The following is a 9690-nucleotide window of genomic DNA, read 5'->3' on the forward strand; positions in this document are numbered from 1 at the left end:
GAGCATGCGCGCCGCCGCCCCCCGCGCTCCCCCCGGCTCCGCCGCTCCCTGCAACACACCGGGGCGATCGCGGCCGCCGCTGCCGCCGCCGCAGGCACGGGCGCGGGGAGCGGAGCCATGGCCGAGGGCGAGGACCTGCAGACCTTCACCTCCATCATGGACGCGCTCGTCCGCATCAGCGTGAGCGGCCGCGGTGGCGGCGGCGGGGCGGGCGGGGGTCCTCCGGGACCGGGTCGCCGTGGCAACGCGGCGGGGACTGGGGGGGAGGGTGATGCCCTTGAGGGGTGGGCGGGCAGCGGACCCGCACCCCGGCTCACCGCAGCGACCCCCGGGGAGGGCTGTCTGTCGTCGGGACCCCCCCGCACCGAGCCGTGGTCGAGCCGGGGCACCGGGTGCGGGGAGGGCGGCCCCATCCCGGCCCGGTCCTGGCGCTGGTCCCAGCCGCGGGGCCGCTCCGGGCTGTGCTGTGGGTGCAGCCCCAGTCCCTGCCCCCATCTCCATCCCGGCCCCCATCTCCATCCCGGCCCCCATCTCCATCCTGGCCCCCGTCTCCCTCTCCATCCCAGTTCCAGCCCCACACCCATCCCACTCCCCATACCAGCCCCGGGCCCATCCTGGCACTATTCCCAGTGCTGGTCCTCATCCCCATCCCAGCCACCATCCCCCTGGGCCCATCCTGGTGCTGATCCCAGTGGTGGCCCCATCCCCATCCCTGCCAGTCCTGATACTGGGCTGATCCTGGGCCCAGCCCCAGTCCCATCCCCACACCAGGCCTGGGTCCCATCCAGGTTCTGATCCCAGTCCTGGTCCTCATTCTTGCCATGCTGCTGCTGCCAGGCCTGGTCCTGGCTCTGATGCTGGTCCCTGTCCTCATCATCCCCCCATCCCTGCTCCTGATGCTGGTCCTGGCTCTGGTGCTGCTCCCAGGCCTGATCCTGACCCTGCAGTGATCCCAGCCTCAGCCCCCAGCCCCATCCCAGTGCTGATCCTGGTTCTGAGCCTGCTGCTGCTCCCAGGCCTGATCCTGACCACGATGCTGGTCCTGGTGCCAGTGCTGGCCCCAGTCCTGGTCCTGCTGTGGCCCCAGTCCCCATCCCCAGTCCAGCCCTGGGCTTCATCCTGGTGCTGGCCCTGACTGCTCCCAGGCCTGATCCTGGCCCTGCTGCTGATCCCAGCTCCATTCCTCATCGCAGTGGCAGCCCTGATCCTCATCCTGCTGCTGGTCCTGCTGTTTGTCCACATGCCGTCCCTGGTGCTGGTGCCAGGCCCCGTCATTGCCCTGATGATGTGCCAGTCCTTGTCTCCATCCCAGGTCCCAGTACTGGTCCTGATCCTAGTCCTGGTGCTGATACCAGCCCTGATGCTGGTCCTGGCCCTGGTGCTGATATCAGCTCTGATGTTGATCCTGGCCCTGGTGTTGATTCCAGGCCCTGGTGCTGATCCCAGCCGTGATCCTGGTGCTGATCCCAGCCCTGATGCTGGTCCTGGCCCAGGTGCTGCTCCTGGCCCTGATCTCAGCCCTGGTGTTGATCCTGTCCCTGATGTTGATCCTGGCCCTGGTGCTGATCTCAGCCCTGGTGCTGGTCCTGGCCCAGATCCTGGCCCTGATGTTGATCCTGTCCCTGATGTTCGTGCTGGTCCTGGCCCTGATGCTGGTCCTGGCCCAGATCCTGGTCCTGTTGCTGATCCTGTCCCTGATGTTGATCCTGGCCCTGGTGCTGGCCCTGGTGCTCATTTCAGCCCTGATGTTGATCCTGGCCCTGGTCCTGGCCCAGATCCTGGCCCTGGTCCTGGCTCTGGTCCTGGCCCTGGCCCAGTCCCTTGTGCTGGTCCTGGCCCTGGTGCTGGTGCTGGTCCTGGTGCTGGTTCTGGCCCAGATCCTGGTCCTGGTGCTGATCCTGTCCCTGATGTTGATCCTGTCCCTGGCCCTGTCCCTGGCCCTGGTGCTGGTGCTGGTCCTGGCCCTGGCCCTGGCCCTGGCCCTGGCCCTGGCCCTGGCCCTGGCGCTGGCCCTGGCCCTGGTCCTGGCCCTGGTCCTGGCCCTGATCCTGGCCCCGGTGCTGGCCCCGGTGCTGCTCCCATCCGGTCCCGGCCCCGCTGTGTCCCCGGCGGGTGACGCTCCCGCTCTCTCCTCAGACCAGCATGAAGAACATGGAGCGGGAGCTGGTGTGCCCGGTGTGCAAGGAGATGTACAAGCAGCCGCTGGCGCTGCCCTGTACCCACAACGTGTGCCACGTGTGTGCCAGCGAGGTGCTGCTGCAGCACGGCCACCTGTACTGCGACCCCACCTCCGAGCCCACCTCGCCCGCGGCCACCCCCTCCACCCGCAGCCCCCGCCTGGGCCGCAGGGCTGTCCCCAAACCCGACCGGCTGGACCGCCTCCTCAAGTCAGGTGGGGCTGGAAGGGCTGCCAGGAGGGACAGCAGGGGGACAGCCATGGCTGGAGACAGCGGGGTGGCTGAGGGGTGGGGACAGGGGTGGCTGGAGGGGTTTGGGACAACTGGAGGGGATGGGAACAGCTGGAGGGGACAGAGATGGCTGGAAAGGACAGGGATGGCTGGAGGGGTTTGGGACAACTGGAGGGGATGGGGACAGGGATGGCTGGAGGGGTTTGGGACAGCCAGAGGGGGTGGGGACAGGGGTGGGTGGAGGGGTTTGGGAGAATTGGAGGGGATGGGAACAGCTGGAGGGGACAGAGATGGCTGGAAAGGACAGGGGTGGCTGGAGGGGTTTGGGACAACTGGAGGGGATGGGGACAGGGATGGCTGGAGGGGTTTGGGAAGCCAGAGGGGATAGGGACAGCTGGAGGGGACAGGGGTGAGTGGAGAGGAGAGGGAAGGGATGGTTGGAGGAGATGGGGACAGGGATGGCTGGAGAGGACAGGGATGGCTGGAGAGGATGAGAACAGAGATGGCTGAAGGGGACAGGGATGGATGGAGAGGACAGGGATGGCTGGAGGGGACAGGGATGGCTGGAGGGGACAGAGATGGCTGCAGGAGAGGGGGATGGCTGGAGGGGACAGGGGTGGCTGGAGCGGATGAGGACAGGGATGGCTGGAGGGAACAGGGAGAGATGGAGGGGACAGGGATGGATCGAGGGGACAGGGATGGATCGAGGGGACAGGGATGGATGGAGGGGAGGTGAATGGCTGGAGGGGATGGCAGAGGGAATAAGAGCAGAGGGGGATGAGGATGGCTGGAGAGGACGGGGACAGGGATGGCTGGCAGGGTTGGGAGCAGGGACAACAGGAGGGGAATGGGGTGGGGATGGGGCTTTTCGCCCTGCTGACCCCCATCCCTGCCTCCCTCCCACAGGCTTCGGCACCTACCCGGGGCGCAAGCGGGGCGCCGTGCACCCCCAGACCGTCAGCTTCCCGTGCCCCGCGTGCCAGCGGGACGTGGACCTGGGCGAGCGGGGCCTGGGCAGCCTCTTCCGCAACCTGACCCTGGAGCGCGTGGTGGAGCGCTACCGGCAGACCATCAACATCAGCGCCGCCATCATGTGCCAGTTCTGCAAGCCCCCGCAGCTGGAGGCCACCAAGGGCTGCACGGAGTGCAAGTCCAGCTTCTGCAACGAGTGCTTCAAGCTCTACCACCCCTGGGGCACGCAGAAAGCCCAGCATGAGCCCACGCCGCCCACCCTCACCTTCCGCCCCAAGGTGGGTCCTCCTTATCCTTATCCACCTTAATCCTCCTGATTGAGGCTGAGAGAGTTTGGATTGTTCAGCCTGGAGAGGAGAAGCTTTGGGGTTGCCGAATTGTGGCCTTGTGTCTGAAAGGAACTTTTGAAAGGGTGGGGGAAGACTGTTTACAAGAGCCTGGAATGACAGGACAAAGGGCAGTGGGTTCAGATTGAAAGAGAGTAAGTTTAGGTTAGATATTAGGAAAAAATTCTTGCAGTGAGAGTGGTGTGGTCCTGGAACAAGGTGCCCTGGAAGTGTTCAAGGCCAAGGTGGGGCTCTGAGCAATGGGGTCTGGTTGAGGATGTCCTGCTCGTGTCAGGCAGGTTAGAACAAGATGATCTTCCAGGTCCCCTTCCAACCCCAACCATTCTGTGACTCTGAGATCTGGGGTGCAGGGCTGGGACTCTGGGGGTGTGCAGAGCCCTGCTGAGCCCCACTGTGCCCGCAGGGGCTGATGTGCCCGGAGCACAAGGAGGAGGTGACTCACTACTGCAAGACCTGCCAGCGGCTGGTGTGCCAGCTCTGCCGCGTGCGCCGCACCCACACCAGCCACAAGATCACCCCGGTGCTCAGCGCCTACCAGGCCCTCAGGGTAAGGGCTCCTGGGGCCAGGCTGGGGCTCTGTGGGGAATCGGGGGCACCACAGAGCCCCAGTGCAGATGGGAGGTGTGGGGTGGGAGCTGCTGGCGCCACATCTCAACACCTTCCTGCAGGAGAAGCTGACAAAGAGCCTCGCCTACATCCTGAGCAGCCAGGACACGGTGCAGACCCAGATTGCTGAGCTGGAGGAGACAGTGAAGCACACAGAGGTAAGGGCAGAGTGTCCCCATCTGTCCCTGAGCTGTCCCTAGGCAGGGGTGACACAGCCAGCCCAGTCCTCTCCAGTCCCAGGAGGTGCCACACGCTGACCCTGCCGTGTCTGTGCCCGGCAGGTAAACGGCTCACAGGCCAAGGAGGAGGTGTCCCAGCTGATCCAGGGGCTCTGTGCCATGCTGGAGGAGAAGCGGGCCACGCTGCTGCAGGCCATCGAGGAGTGCCAGCAGGAGCGGCTGGCCAGCCTGCACGGCCAGATCCGGGAGCACCAGGCCATGCTGGAGAACTCGGGCATGGTGGGCTATGCCCAGGAGGTGCTGAAGGAGACTGACCACCCCTGCTTTGTCCAGGCTGCCAAGCAGCTGCACAACAGGTACGGGCTGCGGGCACGGGGCTGCCAGGGGATGTTGTGACCCTCTGGTGCCCCAGGTGGCACCGTGACATCCCGGCTCCCCTGTGCTGCAGGATCCTCAGGGCCACCGACTCGCTGCAGAGCTTCCGTCCTGCAGCCAACGCCTCCTTCAGCCACTTCCAGCTGGATGTCAGCAGGGAGCTGAAGCTGCTCACTGACCTGGCCTTCATCCGAGGTAAAGGCACCGGGACCCGGGCACCGGCTGTGCCCCGTGCCAAGGCACAGCCCCTGCGGGCAGAGCCCTGCCCGCCTCGGAGCTGCAGCTCGGCCACAGTGCCCAGGGCTGCTCGCGGATCTGCCGGTGCCCCCTCCCCGTCAGGGACAGCCCCCGCCCCAGCAGCCCCCAGAGATACCCCTGCCCTGCCCTGAGCCAGGGCGTCCAGGCCAGGGGCAGGCAGGCAGGGCCGTGGTGCCAGGTGAGGGCAGCAGCAGTGCCGCAGGGTGAGTACGGAGCTGCCCCGCTGCCGGGCAGGCGCTTCCCGCCGGGCAGGAGCCGCGTGGCCCTGCCAGACCCGCTGGCGACACGTTTCAGACCTGCTTCTACCTCTCTTTGTTTATAGGCTGCGGCCGCTGCCGAGGCGTCACCGAAGTAACTGAGGCAAGTCACACCCCTGCCCCAGAGCCGCCCCGCTCTCTCTTCCCATCCCTCCATCCCTCCATCCCTCCATCCTGCTCCCACCCCTGGCCCCGCTCCGCCGCCATCCTCCATCCCCGTTCTGCCCGCCGGCGCTGGCAGCCGGTGGCTCTGCCTCCTCCATCTGCCACTCCTCCTGCCCTCCCACCCCCTCTCGCCACACTTCCATCCCCATCCTCCCCCCATTTCCACCCCCCTCTCACCCCATTTCTGTCCCACTCCTTGCTCCATTTCCATCCCCTTCCTTGCCCCATTTCTGTCCCCTCTCACCCCATTTCCATCCCCTTCTCGCCCCATTTCTGTCCCACTCCTTGCTCCATTTCCACTCCCTTCTTTGCCCCATTTCCGCCTTCCTTGCCCCATTTCCACCCCCTCTCACCCCATTTCTGTCCCCTCTCACCCCATTTCCATCTCCTCTTGCCCTGTTTCCATTTTCTTCCTTGCCCCATTTCTGTCCCCTCTCGCCCTGTTTCCATCCCCTTCTTCACTCCATTTCTGTTCAACTCTCACCCTGCTTCTGTCCACGTCCTCACCTCACTTCTGTCCCATTCATCACCCAATTTTCTGCCCCCTCCTCATGCCGTTTCCACTCTCCCTTGCTCCATTTCAACCCCATCCTTGCCCTGTTTCCACTTTCTTCTCATCCTCTTTCCATTCCCCCACTTTCTGTTTCCATCCATCCCACCCCGTTTCCAGCCCAGTCTCACCCCATTTCCAGCCCAGTCTCACCCCATTTCTCACTCCATTTTTATTCTCTACTTGCCCCATTTCCACCCCTCTCCTCGTTCCATTTTCTTCCCCCTCTTGTCCCATTTCCTTTCCCTTTCTTGCTCCATATTTGTCCCCTCTTCACACCATTTATATCCACATTCCTGCCCCATTTATATTTTTGTCTGCACCCCATTTCTCTCCCACTTTCACCCCATTTCCCTCTTCTTCCTCAATCTACTTCCACCCATTTCCTCACCCATTTCTTTCCCCCCTCGCCCCATTCCCATCTGCCTCCTCACCCCAATTCCATTCTGCTCACCCCATTTCTTTCCCTTTCGGTGTCCCATTCCCACCTTGCCCTTGCCCCATTGCCGTTCTCCTTCTCTCTGTATTTCCATCCTACTCTCACCCCATTTCTGTCCTCATCCTGTCCATTTCCATCCCTCTCCTTGCCCCATTTCTACCTCCCTCATCATCCTGTTTCCTTTCTCTTCCTTGCCCCATTCCCATCCTTTCCTTACCCCTCTTCCTCCTGCCACCCTTCATCTCTCCTCCCCACCCTTCCTCTGTTCCTGCCAGTACCTTCTGCCACCCTTCATCCCCATCTCCTCCTCCTCTCCTGCTGCCTCCACTCTCTCTCTCTCTCTCTCTTTCTCTCTCCTCCCTCCTGACTTGCACTCGGCCTGTCTGGTCCCTGGAGCCCCACAGCAGCAGCTCCTCTGTCTCCCCGACTCTCGCTCTCCTCCGGTGCCGACACACTCTCCTCCGCAGTCAGACCCCTCTAGACTCCGCTGGTTGTGCGTCCGTCCGTCCGTCCGTCCGGAATCCCGGAATGCCCCCTCCCTGCGTCCGGCCGCCTCCCTGCCCTCGGGGTGAGGGATGCTGCCTGACGCGCCGCTGCCGCCTCTCCCCGCAGCGCCCGAGGCCCCCGTCATCGACACGCAGCGCACCTACACCTACGACCAGATCTTCCTGTGCTGGCGGCTGCCGCAGCACTCGCCGCCCGCCTGGCACTACACCGTGGAGTTCCGCAAGACCGACGCCAAGGCCAAGGGGCTGAAGCTGTGGCAGCGGCGGGAGGAGGTGAGGGGCACCTGCGCCCTCGTTGAGTACCTGGACACCGACAGCGTCTACGTGCTCAGGGTGAAGGGCTACAACAAGGCGGGTTTCGGGGATTACAGCGAGGACATCTACCTGCACACGCCGCCCGCCCCAGGTGAGAGGGGTGGGATCGCGTCGGGGTCACCACTTGTCACCAAAGGTGATATAGAGACTCCATCACCAGAAGGCATGAAAAAAGGCACTTTATTACTAGAAATCTACAGTTCTTATAGAAACAGCGATGGACCTAAGACCTGGTTGGCCTTTAGGAATCTTCTCTCACCTGTTGGTCAAGAAGGGACAACTCCTTCTTGTAGATGTCTTTGACGAACAGAGATTGCCTGCTAGGTGCAGAGATTGAGACAATAATTGTTTTAATTCTTTCTCTGAGTTTTCTCACAGCTTCCCAGAAAAACCCAGGGAGAACTATATCTCTGTCTGCTCAGAGGATGTGTGATCACCACAGATGGGTGCTTGGACCAACGCGGGACGCCCCGCTGCACTGCGCTGCTCACCTTTCTCCTCTTTGCTCCCCACAGTCCTCAACTTCTTCCTGGACAACCGCTGGGGCTTCAACCGGGACCGGCTGGCCATCAGCAAGGACCAGCGCGCGGTGCGCAGCGTGCCCGGCATCCCCATGCTCTTCGCCGCCGAGCGCCTGATGACCAGCTGCCACCTGTCCATCGACCTGGTCATCGGCGACGTGGCCATCACCCAGGGCAAGAGCTACTGGGCCTGCTGCGTGGACCCCAGCTCCTACCTGGTCAAGGTGGGCGTGGGGCTGGAGAGCAAGCTGCAGGAGTGGTTCCAGGTGCCGCAGGACGTGGTGAGCCCCAGGTGAGCTTGGGGGGGTGCAGGGTTTGTTGCTACCTCCCCGGCAGGCTCTGGGCTGTGGGTGGACTCACCCTGTCCCGCCTCCACAGGTATGACCCCGACAGTGGCCACGACAGCGGGGCAGAGGACACGACGGTGGAGGCACCTCCTCCCTACGCCTTCCTCACCATCGGCATGGGCAAGATCCTGCTGTCGCACGGCTCGGCCCTCACGTCCCGCGACCCCAACGGCTGCACCGTGCCCCTGCCCCCGCGCATCGGCATCTGCCTGGACTACGAGCAGGGCAAGGTGAGCTTCTACGACGCCGTGTCCTTCCGCGAGCTCTGGGAGTGCGGCGTGGACTGCTCGGGGCCCGTCTGCCCCGCCTTCTGCTTCATCGGAGGGGGGGCCCTGCACCTCCAGGAGCTGGTGGCCAACAAGCAGGAGAGGAAAGTGACCATCGGGAACTTCGCCAAGCTGGACTGAGCCACGCCCGCGCTCCCCACGTGCCCCCCGGGCACCCTGCAAAGCGCCAGGGGGACACAAGTGGCCAGGGAGCAGAGCAGAGCAGGGGTGGCCCCGGCCCTGCCACCACTGGGGACAGGCCAGGTGTTTGTTTTGTGGGATGGGGGGGACGGGGACAGCTTTGCCGTCCCCTCCTCGCCCTGTCTGCCTGCCCCTGGCTCCAGCTCGGCCCCAGGCTGGGGCTGTGGGCAGGGCTGGCAGAGGGTCAGCCCTGGAGATGGGTCAGGGAGGGGGACGGGGCTGCGCAGGGAGGGGGGTGGAAGGTGACAGTGGGGTGACAGTGCAGGGGAGAGGCTGGGTGCTGGTTGGGGTGGGGGAGGCAGCTGGGGTGGGGGAGAGGGCGGGGGGGGAGGCTGGGCTGGAACAAGGTGTGAAGGTGTTTTGTAAAATGGCTCATTTTCAACGTGGCTCATCTGGCTGCAGCCAGGCACAGCCCCTGCACACAGCCAGCGTGGGGTCCCTCCCGTGGGCCCCTGGGCACCTCAGTGCTTGCTGCCTGCTCTGCCCTGTCCTTGGGGAGCAACGTGCCTGGCCAGCCCTGCACGTGGCCTCAGGGCCACGCTTGGCTCCTGTTACACCGCTCAGTGCCCAACCCATGGCCGGGGTGGGCTGGGCCTGCAGGGTCTGGATCTGACCCGCCAGGGAGCCCCAGCACCCTGGGGGCTGTGCCAGCAGTCCCACACCGGGGTCTGTCCGAGCTGCTGTCATTTCTCCTGGGTTCTGTTACAACAAACGCTGTATTTTCATGGTTTCCTACAATAAACTGCAGTGCCAGACTCGTCCAGAGCTCCCTGGCACAGGGGGCCTGTGGCACTGAGCTGTGCATGGGGTCAGGGTGCCAGGGGACCAGGGGCCTTGGGTCTGGGTTGGCTGGGGGGTCACAGGGCTGTGGGGCCTTGGGGTTGTGGGGTCACAGGGCTGTGAGATTCCAGGGCTGTGGGGTTTCAGGGCTGTGGGGTCTCAGGGCTGTGGGGTCCCAGGGCTGTGAGGTTTCAGACC

General features: G+C 64.2%; 1 protein-coding gene across 1 annotated transcript; it reads left to right on the forward strand.

The window, feature by feature from the left end:
* The first annotated feature begins 21 nt into the window (after positions 1–21).
* TRIM46 (tripartite motif containing 46) lies at positions 22–9467 on the forward strand. The gene is made up of 10 exons (XM_064401601.1): positions 22–180; positions 2137–2392; positions 3315–3658; positions 4131–4274; positions 4396–4491; positions 4615–4868; positions 4961–5082; positions 7169–7468; positions 7893–8190; positions 8277–9467. The coding sequence occupies exons 1-10, from the start codon at positions 118–120 to the stop codon at positions 8650–8652; spliced, it is 2253 nt and encodes a 750-aa protein (XP_064257671.1). The 5' UTR covers positions 22–117; the 3' UTR covers positions 8653–9467.
* Positions 9468–9690: the final 223 nt, after the last annotated feature.

The sequence above is a fragment of the Passer domesticus genome, chromosome 32, assembly GCF_036417665.1.
Source record: "Passer domesticus isolate bPasDom1 chromosome 32, bPasDom1.hap1, whole genome shotgun sequence".
Lineage (NCBI taxonomy): Eukaryota > Metazoa > Chordata > Aves > Passeriformes > Passeridae > Passer > Passer domesticus.

Excerpts from the sequence above, each read along its gene's own strand:
- TRIM46 (XM_064401601.1), top strand. The coding sequence starts at position 118 with ATGGCCGAGGGCGAGGACCTGCAGACCTTCACCTCCATCATGGACGCG. Across the intron at positions 181-2,136 it reads ACGCGCTCGTCCGCATCAGC|ACCAGCATGAAGAACATGGA; the intron begins GTGAGCGGCCGC and ends CTCTCTCCTCAG. Across the intron at positions 7,469-7,892 it reads GCACACGCCGCCCGCCCCAG|TCCTCAACTTCTTCCTGGAC; the intron begins GTGAGAGGGGTG and ends TGCTCCCCACAG.